General features: G+C 41.6%; 1 protein-coding gene across 1 annotated transcript in view; it reads left to right on the forward strand.

The window, feature by feature from the left end:
* LOC138247158 (putative DBH-like monooxygenase protein 2) overlaps positions 1–16930 on the forward strand; it is a 167578-nt gene that overhangs the window by 15740 nt on the left and 134908 nt on the right. Inside the window, exons 2-3 of the mRNA XM_069201898.1 lie at positions 2141–2287; positions 8082–8243. Of these exons, the coding sequence (XP_069057999.1) occupies positions 2141–2287; positions 8082–8243 (309 nt within the window). The remainder of the gene's footprint in view (positions 1–2140; positions 2288–8081; positions 8244–16930) is intronic.

The following is a 16930-nucleotide window of genomic DNA, read 5'->3' on the forward strand; positions in this document are numbered from 1 at the left end:
CCCAGGGGCCCCGCGGCACCCCCTACCACCATCCTGTTCCTGGCGGGAGACCCGCCAGGAACAGGATGGCGGTAGGGGGTGTCAGAATCCCCATGGCGGCGGAGCGCGCTCCGGCGCCATGGAGGATTCTCCCGAGCAGCGGTAAGTCGGCGGGAGACCGCCAACTTTCCGTTTCTGACCTCAGCGGAAACCGCCGCGGTCAGAATGCTCGAGGGAGCACCGCCAGCCTGTTGGCGGTGCTCCCGTGGTCGGTGACCCTGGCGGTCACCGGCCGCCAGGGTCAGAATGACCCCCTTTGTCCTGCAGCTGAACCTCCAGAAACCTGGGTGGACTGACTGCTTTAGAAAAATACTCAAGTCTCCCGTGAGCAGTGAACCTGCTCTCCAACCAGTTCCAAGCAAAGGACTCTGCAGCCTCTGGAACAACAAAAACCCAACACCTGAAGTTACCACTGTACCTGCTGTCAGGGACCCAAGTGGGAGTAGACCTCCTGTGCTTGCAAAGTTCCTCAGCTGTCCAGAGTCCGAGTCCATCATGGTTTCACCCCTCCTGGACTCCCTGAATTTGACTGCAGCCTCTATACACAGGTCCCCCCTCCTGCAGACACTGAGGTGAGAGAAACTCAACACCTAAAACAATCACTGCAACCGCCACCGCTGGCCCAAATTGAAGTGAACCCCTGGTGTCAACAACATCTTCCAGCTCTCCTAAGCTTGACTGTGGTTTCACCCCTCCTGGACTCCAGAATGATGCCTGGGACCTCAGACCACAGGACCCCCAACCTGCAAGTGCTCCTGGGCAAGGAAACCTGATGCCAAAGGACACCTCTGCATCCGTTGCTCCTGGGCCCTGGTGAAGAGCACCAAACGTACACCTATGTCCCCGAGCACCCCACGTTTGCAACTTACCTGTTGGTTGCCCCGACTGGCCCCCCAGCAAGAGCCTGCAGCCTAAATCTACAGAGACCAATCTGTATTGAAATATATTGGGCACCTGAAGTTGTACTACACCTCTGCGCCTTGCCTTCCCTGCTGCCCGGAGTGACCTGTTGGTGTCGTCCTGACCCTTGCCCAGTACTCATCTAAAGTCTACAAGATTGGTCCAGTGAGTTTTTGTACAGTGCTTGTTTCCTGAATGTGGTTTCCTTCCGTAGACTAACATTGAAGAAATAGCTCTGTCAAATTTTGCAAGTAAAAAGTAGTTATACTTAAAAACGTACTTACCTTATAACGAAGTTCTTGGGTTTAAAGAATATATAAAAAGAGGTGTCATGTTTCTAAATTGGTCTTGGATTTATTCTTTGAGTGTGTTTCTCATTTATTGCCTCTGTGAGTACAACAAATGCTTAGCACTACCCTCTGATAAGCCTAACTGCATGACCCAAATACCACAAAATAGAGCATTAGTCCTATCTATTTTTACCTCTGCAAACCAATTGAGGATCCACTGGACTCTCTGGATGGTGTTTTCCTTTTTACTACACCACACAGAGAGCCAACTTCCTCCACAGAGATATCAGACTTGGCGGTCTTATCTCTTCCCAATTGTAAATTACATTTTTAAATTGCAATAATGTAATCCCAATGTGATCAAATGTAAATTTGATCTCTGAGATTAAATCCTCATCTAAAACGTGATGGTAACATGGTATACTTCAAATAATGGAAACTGGTTTAAATCTGCTAGATAAATGAAGTGTGAAACAACATGAATAGTTTCCCATTGAAACTCTGAGACAAAGTTAGGGTGTGTCACACACAGAGATGATTAATTACCATCTGTTGCATAAATGTGTGATGCAGTTAGTTGACTACTGTGACCATTGCCTGTCATTGGTGCTTCAGTTTTTCATGGAGCTCTTTCTGTTTATATTGTTAAAATAATTTATACTTCTGGTTCCCATTATTCGATTTTTATTGTTTTGATGACATTTGCTTATTATTTTTATTTGTATTTTTTATAAATTAAAGTGGTAACTTTACTGTGTTGTTCGTTGACATTTTAACTGTTTTGTTACTTGTAAATCCTTTATACATTTTTGTTAACTGAAGTCTGTCTGTTCTTTGGCCGGCTACCAGAGTTTGAGGTCAGGCTAATATCAATGTGCTGCAAGATAACTACAAATTGTGCTTGTTTTTAGGACTACCATGGAGTTGGAGAAGCTATTCCAGTACAAGATGCCACGCAGAACTACAATCTTCTTTCATTGTCTGAAAATGGAACAAGTACAACAATGAAATTCAGCCGCAAGTTCAGAACATGTGATGCCTTTGATGTTGATATCACGGTAAATGGTTATGGCATGGTTGTGCTATGGCTGACCATCCAAAGATTGTCATTAGCATGTGGTGTTCTCCTGTGTGATAATAATGAGTTCAAACTGTCCTTTATGCGATCAGTTGTTTCCTTCTGCCTTGTGATTATGAGCCTACTGAACAAAGCTCTATACACAATGTAATTTATGAGCTGGACCACTGATGGGTGAAAACAAGCCACCATAAAGAACACACAAGTGTTTAGTTTATCTCTGTTTTGTCTCCCTGAAGGACTATCTAGGAAACAAAGCTGAAGTATTTAGCTGCCAAATAGCGAGCAGCAGATGAAGAACACACAGTATTATTTTTTTCCCAGAATAGAAATGGGAGCAGTGAAAATATAGCTGTTCATATGATGCTAATGATGATTTTAAATATAAAAACTAATGATATTGAAATGGTTTGCTGATACAAGTTTAATGTGAGATAGTTGTGAGATAGGTAGGGAATGATTTTTCTTGAAAGTCATGATGATCTATCTTGGTTTCTTTTGAAGGATCTTTGTTTCATTTCGTTTATTTGGTTCCCTCCAAAGGAGGTTCTAAGGACCATTTGTGTAGACTACGGCTGCCCAATTGAAGATCGTGCACCCAAGATTAATTTATATTTCAAGAATGTAAATGTTTACATAAATCCCTAATATCTGGCATGGATCTGGCTCTCAAGAACCTAATATCAACACTGTTTGTTAATGCTAAAGGATTGGGTCTTTTCTGTAACACAACCTTAACATTTAGAAATACAAGATATTAGAGAACACAAGAGACTCTACATTTATACATTAATTTAGCATGAAAGTCAGTCGACCTTCATAGTTTAGTAGCTCCAGGTACATAAAAAATGCAGTACAGAAAGAAGTCAACACATGTTTCATCTGATGGAGTTTGTCAAGGCTCCTATAGATCACTATTTGGAAGGGATGGATTGATATAAGGGTAGCATATGCTGCAAAATATTTTTTTGAGCATATGACTGTATGTAGTTCTTCATACTCGCTAGGAAACTATACTGATACATTTCACTAGAAAACAGATCAGATATCATAATAGGCAAGGCAAACTCTATACACTCAGAGGGGGTAATTTGACAAAACCTACTCCTTTAAATCAGTGAATCAGCCCCTTACTTTGTGCAGTCCAAACCACTGATTAATTTATAATTGTATATTCTTTTGCATGTTCAAATATCTTGTGTTTCTGATGTTACATAGTGGTTACCTTTAGTAAACGGTACTACAACACCAACATTCAAATTTGTCCGGGAATAGAAAGAGAGCAAATGCTCTTTTGTTCTATTTATTTTTTGATTTCTTAATAGGTTACTAGATAAATAAGGATTGCTCCAGTCATGCCTATATAAATAGTCATTAGAGCAAATAATGTAGGTAGCTACATTTGGTCCTCTTGGACTGTGTACACATAAGAAGTAATAAAAAACAGCTTGCTCCCATTCTGATCAGGAGTGTAGCTTATTTTTCTTGTACACATGTTTTAAGGATTCTTTTCTTTGAAAACTTTATTGTACCTGTAAAATTATTTGTGACCATAATAATTTGCATAATTTTTGCAATTGTTGGACAAGAAAACACCTTTCTAATGGTTGATGTATTGATGTAAAAGGATTCTGTTCCATGGATTGGACTCAAGTCTGCCCTAAATAAGATTGATAGTGTTTGTCATTGTCGGTGGTGAATGTCTACAAGATATGTGGAATCTGACAACTTCCCCCATGTCATGATTATGACTTTCCGTTATTCCTATGTTTGAGGCAACATCACTAAAGGGGGGTTAAAAGTCTGCTCCTCTGGTGGAGTTTGTGGAGTTTTGCAACCTCCATACTATGCTAGGAATGCAGAGTTCCGGCAAGACTCTACCAACCAACAGATGGTGGATTTTTTCCTGCAGGCAACTCGCCAGTGTTAAACTGGCAATCAAGAATTTGTATTCCCTAGCACGATTTTCGGGTGCTAGAACACCACTTAGTGAGATTTTCTCAACACAAGCAATTGAGGCTAGTCATGATCGTTCACATTGTGAAAACTGCCACAATAGTAGAACATCTTCTCGAGTAATGGAAAGAAGCAGCACCCTCTGGTAGTATAAATCAGAGTGAGTAGAGCAATGCGCCAAATTTGTCCTTCTTGCGGAACTCTGAAGAATCTTGCAGCATTTTTATATAACTCTGTGGAATTCCATTGAGGGAAATTCTGCAGGTTCCGCCCACCCCTAAATGTCACTCAAGCATTTTGGGAGACAAGGTTTCACTTTACCTACTGAGTGCCTGTGAGTTTCAGCATGCTTCATGATCTTGGATAAAAAAATGAACTAGAGGAAACCACCACATTTGACATTTTGTGGAGCTTTCAAAATAGCTTCCACCAATATTTCACAGTAAACTTTTCATTTATATGACCAATCTGACTGTGGTAAGAAATTCACTATGTCATGAACAGCAATGAAGCAGAATAATGTGCCTTTGCTATACTTGCCACTGCTCTTGCTACACTTGGTTTCAAGGTTGATACATTTTTTTTTTTTTAAATACATTTTATTATTTTGAATTACATGTCAAAGACACATTGTACAATAATATTGTGGAAAGACCTTTGCTAGTAACCAAGCAAGATCACAATCCTGGGCACATATACAGTCACAGGACAACCTGGTTATGTGTACAGCCAACCACTCATAGGAGTAAAGTACTATTAAGTTCATGACACTTGGAAGAAGTGTGACATACTAAGATCCCCTCCCATCTCCAACAGAGAATCTGTCATCTCTTGACTTTCATACAGATCAGCTTTTCATCTCCCCTCAGCATCTTCATCTGGATTATTTGCTCTATGAACCACCCAAAAAAGTCATTGTAACAAAATTGGAAGGAAGGGTCCTACAGCTTATCCAATGGAACATGATCCTATGTTAGGCATGCACTAATAGCAATTGATACAAACTTAGGATACACAATATCCTTTATATTTAGGGGGGAGCAACCCCCAGTATTCGGAGTGCCAAAGTTAAGTCTACACATTCCCTTGCAATCAGGAACAGAGCATCCACCACTTTTGCCCAATATTCCTATACACCCAGATCATAAGCAGGAAGTCTGTTCTGTTTTGGTGACAATGAAACCATTCATCTGATTGTGACAGATATATTTTGCTAAGGATTTGTGGGATAAGATAGGCTTAAGGCAGGGTGGTAAACTGAATCAGGGGAAATCGGGCGTGACAATACTGTAAAACTCAATCCCACTCAGGTTCTATAAATGGGACAGCTCCATTCACTTTTCCACAGGCACAAACCGCTAAAAGCCCCAGGGCTCAGTCCTGTAACATCTCCGGGTATAAAGAAGAGCTTCATCTGCCCTATATATAAGTTCTACAATCACCCTCATTGAGGCCAATTCTGTGAGGTGTCCTGGAAACCCACCTCAACAGTGCTGAGCCGAGGCTGTCATTTTAGCAAATGTCAAAAACAGACCTGAGTCTACTAAGAACGTCTGTCTTTCATCCTAAAATATAATAATGTCCCCTCCTTTGTAGGGATCTTCTAGTTCTTTTCACACTCCATCAATCCATCCCAAGGTCTCTACCATCCATTTTAACATCAAACAACAAGCAGTCACGTTTCTGTGTCTGATAGAAAAGGACTTTCCCTAACACATGTTTGCTATAGTTATCCCAGACCTGAGACATAAACACCACAAGGAAGGGGGTTCCTTGATCCACCACTTCAGCACTACAGGCCAACATTACAAAAAAGCGCAGTGCTGTGTCAAAATTTGCAGTGCCACACAGCGTCACTTTAGAAATGCAGGTATTCACAAAATTTAGAAAAACACAGTGCACCCCTGTGTTTTCTCCCGCACCAGTGCTAAATTTAGCTGCCTGCACCAATTTTGGCATCCTTGCACCTTAGTGCAAGGGTGTCTGCATTGAGGGGATTGATTGTTTATTACAATCTACAGAGGTAATTTGGCACTTCTATTTGCGCTGCAGAGTAAAGTACATAGAAGTAACAAATTGTCATTAATTAATAATTGTTTATATGCAGGAAGGGACCCCTTCATTCATGGCTGTTTGCTCTTTCTATGTGTGCGGCAAAATGCAGCACACATGGAAAAAGCAAAAAAGAAGGAGGAATACAATGATTTCTCCTCGTTATGCCATGCTAATGCCACCCCTGGTGTCAAAAGCAATGGGTGTTTCGGTGGAATGAATGCCCATTGCACGCCCCTCTGACGCAGAAACTGCGCCAGAGGAGCCCATATTTACAAGGTGACGTTAAACCACAAAAAGTGGCTTTGTGCCACCTTGTAAATGTGGTGCACTGCACAGCGCCACCAGAGTGTCAATAAAGGGATGCTTCAGTGGCTCTAGGGCCTTGTAAATCTGGGTCTGAATTTGCCCGTCCCGAGCATCAAAAGGGTAGAATCCCTAAGGAAGGCAACGCATCCTGTTAGTGCCCTTGTCTCTCCACAATGTCAGACTTTGTATCTGAGATGCCAAAGGGTAATATTCAAAGTCTGGGATGGCTAAACACCCTCTACATAAGGAAGCTTTAGAGTGCTAAGGCAGATCCTGTGTGACAATCCACCCCACAGAAGAGCAGTCAGTATTGTGTAATTTCTGTGGAACACGGTCATAGGCAATAAACACATCACACCCTCAAAAGTGGAGAATGCAATATATACCAAGCTTTCTGTATGCATTTGTTTGGCATTTTTTCTGTTTGTAGCATACCTTTAAATGTGCAAGGCAGCATGTGTGGCACTTAGAGTGTAAATTCATGGAAAATAAAATAGTTTAGCATGTAAGTAATTTTTTCTCCTACTAAAGGAAGGAAGCTTTGCAAGAAACATAAGCTCTTTATCTATGATGTGGGGGGGTACGTGAAATGCAGTGCTGCACATATGTAGCCTTGGTGTCCTTTCTATGGAATTTTCTGTCCCACTTGATGTCTCAACAAAGCATCACTGTTGAAGGTGCAGATATTTTTATCTGGGATTAACTACTGAAATGGGGTCCAGGAAGGCATCCCAGATAAAACAATATGACGTTCCAAAGGTTTCAAAACTACATGGCCCATTTTGTCCTTGATCTCACATATACATGTATGCTGAATTTCAAAGGCGTTTCAGTTTCTCCTGCTTTGAATTGAAATCTTATGAGCTATGCACTTATTACCAGGCACTATCTGGTTGAATGAAACTGTGCCTCCCACCACTGAATAACCAAATTCCAGAATGTACCCTGCATTTACTAGTGACCTCTATTTGAACATTTCTCTACCCCTGCTATATCTTCAACTGCAAATTAACTTTGGGCAATATTGAGAAGTCCTTCCAGCTCCAAGGATTGTTGGGACCAGACCCGTGATAATTCTTTTGCATGCTTTTCTTAATAAAGGCCATTGTTAATACCTTTTCTTAAAAATCAAATTGAGGAAAACATATATATTTTTAAATGATTTCCTTTATTTAGTTCCTCGCCGATATTTTATGGAAACTATTATATTCAAATGAAAATTAAAAGAACAAGCAGCCAGCACATGTTTCATGACTTATCTTTCTTTAACATTGTTGCTTTATCAAGACTTATTACATAATCCAAACTAATGAGAGAACCTGAAGTTTCCTGCTGTAGCAACAAACTGTATATATTGCAATAATTTCATAGCTGGGAACAACATTCTCAGGATATGTAAGTATACAATACAAAGAAAGTTTGAGAAATTGAAATGTCTCATTCTCCCCCCTGTGCAGGCAAACACCCAGCGCATCATTGCTGCCTATGGGACCTCTGACACCATATCGTATCATGGACCAAGTCAACGTTTCTTAGCATCTGTCCAGTTACTGTCAGAAACACCAGTCCCAAGCCCACTTCCAGATCCGTCCTTCAGCTACGACATAAAAATGACCAATGTAAGTGAATGTAAAGTTCATTGACTTTTTTCAAGTAAACAGTTTGCACCAAGGTTTGACAGAGGGATGTCATGATCTGTGCTCCTTGGACACTGGTGTTTAAAGACTTCTGAAGATACTGTCTTGACTTGGTGCTTTGTGTAAAAGGCAGCATTAGGTTGAGATCTATTGGTGTCAATCCATCACCATTGCCTTGCAGGCCTCAGCGGTCTGGTGGTTTACCAAAGCAGTGGAGGACGTGGCCTCAGTCACCTACTTGAAGGACCATACTCCAACCTAATTAATATCCCCACCAGCCTGCAGAGATCTCTGTGCTTTGAAGGGAGTCATCACCAGGTTGCCTCCTTACACACCACTGAAGGTTTGGTGAGTGGGGGCCCTTTTTAGATGCTGAGAAAGTAAACACCTAAAGTGGACACAACACGCAGGGAGTTTTCACCCTTATTGTAGAAGGCATTCAGCAATTTTAACTACCCATGTACACCATGCATAGAATAGGTCACTTTGGCTTTTAAACCACGAGATTCCCCCGACTCTAAAGAAAGCAGGGGAACCACAAGTTTGGTGAGGCAAGAACATACACTGACATAAGTGGTGTACTAAAGTTTGCCCCTCACCCTCGGAAGTCATGAGCAAGTGGAATGTTCCCAGACTGGCTGCTCATTCTAGTAGTCCTGCTGTAAGATCACCACTGTCACCAAGGATGGGAAGGTGGAAAATTAAAAAGAAAACCATCAAAGAATTATCATACCTCACATGTGAAAGCAAAGAAGCAGAACATGTCTCATCTTTCCGTACATCCCTCAACTCCATTTCAAATGAACTGCCTCCTGAGTGTAGCATCGATTCTGCAGCCAGTGTTGCCCCTCTTAGACTCGGCTACTGGTCCCTGAAAGTAGAAAAATGGGACCCCTTGACCTCCGATTGTGATTACTACATTATGTGAAGCAGGAATAGGCAGTGGATGAACAGTGGAGTAACAAAGGCCCCCACGGAGTGGGGGGCCCTGAGCTTCAGCAACCCTCTCAGCACAGTACCTGGGCCTGAGAGCTCCTGAGTAAGTCTAGAGGAAGCCACTCCCAGTACTTTTCAGCGGGGACTCCTCAAGTTTCTTTACACCGCTATAGATGAAGAAGGTGGTCAAACTTCAATCAAATATGCAAGTGCTCCTCTGCCCCAAGAAGCATAGATACTTTTCCAATTGAAGGAATGTTACTTTGATAAACCAGCGGCAGCATGGAACTGGGTGAAGGAGACACCAAACCTAGACACAAATTGACAAATCATAAGCAGCTTTTCAAAACTGAAGGAAATTAGATTTACCCAAGAGGGTGTGGTAGGTAAGGCAGCAAAACAACCTTCCTTTAGACCATGAAAGTGGTGTGCAGCCTGCATCATGGGTGTTCCTCTTGTGTGAGGAGACAGGTGCCTCCTGGCCAGTCTCCAAGAATTTCAGCTGCTGCAGTTCCTTTCTGAGCCAAAGTTGACAAGCAGCACCACGGCAGTTGTAGCCCATCAGGATTCCTGCAGAACAGTAGTTGTAGCGTAATAAGGGGCAATATAGGGTGCACGTAGCACAGGAGTTGCAACCCCCCCCATGAACAGGTGCAGGATTCATGCAGCACAGCATTTGCAGCCCAACAAATGCCGGGGCAAAAAACATGAAACATGTCAGTATCAGACTCACATGGACCAATGAAGAAATCATGCTATCCAAGAGTTACAGCCCAACATTGTCTGGTGCATTTCTCAAATCTACTGAGAGAAATAGGGAGACCCACTGTTGTGCAAATGGTTCCTGGCTTTGCATTCTCTTGATAGTTGTCCACCAGAACATACCTGGCTTCTCCTGTTTGACAGTCTCTTTTCCATCGGGCTAGGCAGACTCCTTCCTTTTCTCAGCAAGCAGCAGGCTTTCGGGCAGTAGGAAAAAAAACTTGCAGCTCTTCCAGCAGAAAGGGAAGACTTCAGGTTTTGTCCCCTCACCTCTGAGACTCTGGATGATAGGCCAGTGCCAGCACTGGTCTCACTGCAGCACTCTAGTACTGAAGAACTTGGAACTAGAACACAGTGTGATGGGTTGTGTCTCAATTTTGTATACAGTTTTCTGGACAGGGGATGTCAATCCAGCACCTCAAACTTCTGAACTAGGTCAAAGAATGTTTTTTCTAATTGTTCTTTTCAGGCTACTCACTAGACACAGCCTTTGTTAATGTGATGCTTCTCGTAGAAGGCATCACTAGGGCTATTTCCAATATGGAGTACCAACAACATGAGCACAATCAGGTGTGGTGTTTCTTCACCTGGCTGTTGTCAGATACTCTGAAACAGTAATCAGAGACGAGAGAAGGACAGGTATGGCCTAGAAGCTTCTGCAGCTAATAGATCAGAAAATGCAGCCACCCCTAAACCTTATAATCAGTCAAATAGCAGTAGTCAGGAAGAACTAATTAGCAACCCCTTGCGAACACAAGCCTTCATGAAATTTCATTAGGTAGTTCTTTCTCCATCCTCCCCACTTCAGTGTCTGGTTTGCTACTCTCCAGCCACAGGAAAGTAGGCAGAATAATTCCACTTCCAAAATAGATCCATTGACCAACAATTAGGCTCACTCACACAGAACTATACTGCAACGCATGTATTGCACATACACTGTGCATGCACATGAATCTTACATACATACCGTATGCCAGGGCATGGTGACAACAGGACTTTATATGAGAAGGGCCAGTAGGACAACCCCTCACTGAATAAGAAAAACGATCTGGTCACATTAGAAGTAACAAAACATAATAAGTTGCCACAACAGCCATTTGTGCTGCATTGAGGACAGGCCAGTAATCATCTGCTCACTATAAAGGCATGCTTTGTGCTCCCCTCTAAATTTCAGAATAGGTCCTGGACCAAAACTTGTCAAGATCTGGACTAGACCTCAACGCAAATGTCAAAATAGCATGATTCTGTACGCCATGAATAGGATATTCATGTCCCAACACACACCATAACATACACAGCAGAGTACAGCTTTGCACTATATACCTATATAACACTATATGGTACAACCTAATATAATACAACGCAGCACAGCATGACACAACATAATGCACTGAATCTTAGCAAAGAACATCAAAGCACAACATACTACTCACTCTCACATATCACAGCATAGCACAGCACAAAATAACATAACACAATCGTATCACAATACCGGTTACCATATACCAGTGTATGACAGTACAGCCTAACAACAAAATACCAGAGCAAAACACATCACTACATAACACATCCTAACACAGCAAAGCACAGCACAACACAACATAACAGACACTATCATGGCACAGCAGGACACAACATTGTATTTGTATTTGCATTTGTATAGCACTTACTACCCTGACATGGCACTCTAGCACTTTACAGGGGACAACATTCTACACTTGATCTCAAGGTTAGTGGTTATTTCAATGGTTCTTATTGTAGGTTACTGATATTCGTCTTGTGCTCTTGGGAAACTGCTCTATGTGTTTCTTGTTTGTAAGAGTTTAAATTAAACAAACTTAGGTGAGATTATTAGTGTGAGCTTATGGAAATGGAAGGTAGGATGACTCAATAGGTTAGAGGATGCTAGTTTTTGTTAGATCGAATAAATACTTACACATAAGGAGAGTTTGTGATTTCTGAAAAGAGGCACTCAAGCTTGCAGAAATACAGTCGAGAGTGAGGCAAACAGGCATGCAACAAGGTAGGCTTTACTCTGAAACATTAAGGGCTGTGGAGGATGGAGGGTAAGAAGAGGAGCATTTGAGAGAAAGGAATTATCAATAAATTTTGTTTAAGGACAATGCCAAGCAATGTTTTATGAATATAGTGGAGGAAGAGGCTTTTAGCGATAGCATGCAATCTTGGTATGTTTCAAATTTTGAGTTTGCTACTCAAGTTGCAGGAATCTGCAGAGTGGTTTAAAACAGACACTATGAGATAGGCATGCGTTGGAGCAGTCTATACTCAGAAACAATAAAGCCTGAAGAGGATGGAGGATGAGCTGCCCTGGTTTTTCATCCAGCCACCTTCTCTAAATATATCCCATAACAGATGGTTTCTCTCTGTCTTGAAATGTCACAATACTAGTCATGCATGGAACTCTCCTGAGTTTATGACTGGTTTCAAAAACTCTTGCTTTTTCTCGACTAGCAAGATGTTGCTCCAGAAGAGAGCCATAGAGTGAAAAAACAAATGGTGCCTCTTTGGTCCATTGGAAGAAATCTCCTCTCTAACCAGTCTGAGTTCTTGCAAGGAGAAAACTATTGCTCTGTGTCCCAGCAGTCACCAGTTGTGCCAGTGTTCTGGAAAATTGTTGCTTGAAGCCTAAAGCCTTTGCAGCTTCTTTTGCAAACTGTTGTCAGTTATAAAAACAGTTTGATTTGTCTCCCATTTCTACTTGAGAACAATGGATGAGGCTCACCATTGTTAACTCATATGATGTTTCCTGAACCATAAATGGAACCTCTCTCTTAGAATGTGAAGTGGAGGCTGACTCTATCTTGAGAGAAACTATTGACCTATGATGTAACCCTCTGTCTTAACACAATCTGCCATGACAATAATACTTATGAGGAGTCCTCATACATCAATTAATTTGTTCTGGCATGTGTTCCAGGACCAATCTATCACTTTTTTGGGTCTCTTGAAATTTCATTGAAAGTAGCTACCCTCTGGTCTAAACCAGGGGCATTCCACACAAAAGAAATGGTGCATCTGTTTTTCAATTATGTACTCTGTATACTTTGAATTTACAAACCCACATTTTCAGCAGGAATCCATCTCTGACCTATGATAGAATGGTAGATATCACTGAAGTGAAATAATCCCTCTTGTCCTGATTTGGAAATCTTCTTGCACACACGGGTCCTGAAATTCCTCCCAGTATAACTCTGTCTTCACTTTCTAGTCTAATGCTGTCTACGAGCTGCCTGCAACTTCAAAACCTTCCTCAAAGACTTCTGAAGAAAGGTAATCTTTGCCATCCCTGTCTTCCTGGTCAGGGCTGGTATTCTGTCATGTAAATTTGGGTTTCCCAGGGGTCGGATCCTCCTTCTCCACAAATGGTCTGGGTAGAAGACCTAAAAGGGATTTTGATTATCCACATTCAAGAAAGATACCTTCTTAAGACATTCAAAAATATCCAAATGGAACATGGATCTTCTTTTAGTGTCATTGTGATTTGCACACTACTATTGCTCTTCACTATGGCACTATATGCCTCACCAGGATCTTCTTGATTTGGAATGTGAAAGAGGGAGAGGTACAGAGTGAGGCCTGTTCTTAATTCTTTAGCCCAAGGCCTTAGCAGATCTATCACAACTGTGAGCTGCTCATTCTACAATCACTTCTTGTTTCTTGCTGATATCAAAGCTCCCCTGAGCAATCACAGCTATCCAGACACTGTGCATCAGTTATTACAGCATGTGACATCATTGTCAATGGCAAACAGTTTCAACACAGCACAAGGTACTGATATATTAGCAATGACACATCACAGGGAACCCACTACAACTATGTATGCCGTGGTTTACTATGTAGGCTAAAACCAGCAAGAAAAAATCCCCTTGTGTTCACCCCATGACAAATGACCATCTATACTAAATCAGTTGTCAACACTACATGGTTGACTGCTAAAATGCACAGCACAACATTTGTCTCAAAAAGATTTGCATCTACCATCTGACCTGCTGATCCACAATCATGGGAGAAGAAAGAGGAGCTACTCTAATTGCTAGCTCTCACAGCACAGATATGGACCAGCACGCTGCCCATCTCAGCCTCACCGGAATGCTCCAGTCCCAAATATCCCTTGTGCACCATGTCTGTGCATGGCATAGGACACTAAGAAGATGTACACACTGCAAGGGGAGAGGCAAAGAGTTGAAGCATGCAGAAAATCAGTATGAGAGGCAAAGACAGAGGCTAAAATGGATGCCTATAGATATTTTTATGTTTGCAGTGTTGATGGTAAAAGTGTCATTTTCAATGAAGGAGTTGTGCCTACAAAGAAGTAACTTTACTAATAGTAAAATTACTATTACTACTACTAAAGTTAGTATCAGTAAAGTAACTAATAGGTACTTACCTTTGTGAATATCCAAAAGTAGTACATTTAGTTGTTTGGTCTAAGTTAGGATTGGTCTAACTTTACCTTTGTGAATCGGCCAACAGTTTTCTAAATTTGGTCAATCTAGTCTCCCTCTCCACTTGATGCCCTAATTATCTTCCTAGATTTCCTGGATCTCGCTCCTTACTGAGATACATTTATCACAGGCATTGTGCAGCCTTTTGATTTCCCATTTGCGGGGAACCTCTGGAAGAGTCACAAAAAGAGATATGTCTTAAGTGGGCAGTTGATTTTCACAGTTGTTGCTCTCCGTAGCCACAATATGAAAAATGGCTGCCATTTTGTACGTTTGTTTTGTATCTTGTCTTCACAGCCCAGTTGTGAGTGACTTTCCAGTGGTATTTGCAAGAAACTGAAAAGCTTTACCTGCTACAAAAGGAACATGCTATAATATGTTCACAGTTGTGCGGTGTTATGTGATCTTCCTAGAGATAAAGTTCATCAGTGGCTTACATTTTGCTCATACTACTCCCACTTATGAAAGAATGGGATAGGATATCAGAGAACCAAGATTTTACAACCGTTCATCATGCCCAAGCATTTCAAGCCAGAATTTATGCCCGCTAAAGATATGGACAACTGCTACAAACTGGAAAATGGGGAGTGATATATTTCACTGAGAGCAAACCATAACTTTTGTTTCCTGCAAGCGAGTTCTTACTATTGACGAGACTGAAAGCTTACATCACCTCCAGAACTGTCACTGTACACTATCTCTAGTCAACAGAGAGCCAGACACAAGAGAACTGATACCATTTGAAACATGTTTCTGAACATACATGACTACAAGACTGATATCAAACATTTATGAGGTATTGAATCACTTTCATGAAACTCCCATGCAGCCATATATCACAAGATGGAAGAAAATACTGGGGGAGTGAATAACACAAGAAAAATAGCAAATGTTATAGAGGGGCATACAACGCAAGATATGCAGTGCTAAAAGTAGAAGACCTGGGGCCCGATGAACAAAGATCCAGGTTTGGGATTTCCTAATTGCGAATCTTCACGATTTGCAATTAGGAAATTGCAAACTGCGATGTACTGATGTTTCTCAGTCACATCTAGTGATTTGCAGTGGGTGGCAAATGGAACTGTCTGCACTATTAATGAGGCAGGTCTTGGTTTGCGACCCATTGTGAATGACTACAATCACAGGGATGGTGGCCTGCTGGGGTCAGCATACCACCATGTCTGTATTTTCTTTTTCAATAAAGCGATTTCTTTTTGTAATGCAGCCCATTTTCCTTAAAAAAAAACAGGATGCATTACAAGAAAACAAATAAAAAGTTTTAATTTCATTTTTTAAGAGTAGGCCGTGGTCCGTGGGACCACTGCCCAATATCACCCCGTCCCGCTGCTAGCCACACTAATTGTGAGCAATTAAATTGCAATGAAATAATTTCATTGCCATTTTATTTTTCACTAGCAAGCCGCAGTAGCCAGCCTACCGCGGAGTCAGGAGAAAAAAAGGGTGTATCCTCTTTTGAACGGAGGACTACAGCAGTGCTGGCAGAAACTGCAATCTGGCATGCGCACTTTGAACTCCCCACCTCGCTGCCTTGGCCAGCTGGGTAGAGACCAAGCACAGGCCTAAAGGGCCTGAAAGAGCATCTATCCAGCCCACTCCATCCAATCGTGCAGCTCCAGGATTGCTTAGGGAAGTTTATTCTTACACTCATGCCGGTCGGAGATTGAGAAGGACATAGAGGACGCAACCTTTGTTAATTCATTTTTTGTTTTTTTATTTTAATATAATGTATGTGAGTGTTTTTATTGTGCATGCTTGTGTTATGTTTCTGTAAAGTTTTCACTGTTTTGGGATGTGCTGTGGCACTTCGCTCACCCCACATTTTTCATATATTACCAGCCATTGCTGCCACTGTCTGCTCCTAAAAAATGTTTCTGCCTACATTCGCAAAGACATTCGCAAGTGGGACTCCTTCCCATTTGTGAATGGCTTACCACCAAATTGAAGTTGGTGGTAAGCCATTTGTGAATGGCTTACCACCAACTTGAAGTTGGTGGTAAACTGCAAATGTTTTCCAACTGCATTCCAGTTGCAAAACATTAATAATTCCCCTGAAACTCACTATTAGGAAGGAATGTCCTGGCACGCCCCCTCCTAGTACCAACTTGCAAACCTATTTTGCAAATCGTTAATATGTTACAGAATCACAAAATAGCGTTAGTACATTCCAAAATGGATTTTTGTGGTCACAAATGGCCCAATTCTGCCAATCAAACCATTTAGTGCCCTCAAAAACTATTTGTACATCTGACCCCTAGTGGAAAATGGTGTTAATTGATATGGAATAGTGTATGTACTTATACAAATGTATCCTATTTTGAATAAATAATACTAGCAGCTATGCGGTTTGGAGAGGAACAGATTTCATGTTCAGTGGCTGTGCAAAACACTCTTGCAGAGGGACAGGAGTTGTATTCAGAATAAAATGGCACTTTGAGATTGGGAGAGCAGAGATGGAGCTCTGCTGTTCCTTGCAGGACTTCATTC

Source organism: Pleurodeles waltl, chromosome 7 (assembly GCF_031143425.1).
Source record: "Pleurodeles waltl isolate 20211129_DDA chromosome 7, aPleWal1.hap1.20221129, whole genome shotgun sequence".
Lineage (NCBI taxonomy): Eukaryota > Metazoa > Chordata > Amphibia > Caudata > Salamandridae > Pleurodeles > Pleurodeles waltl.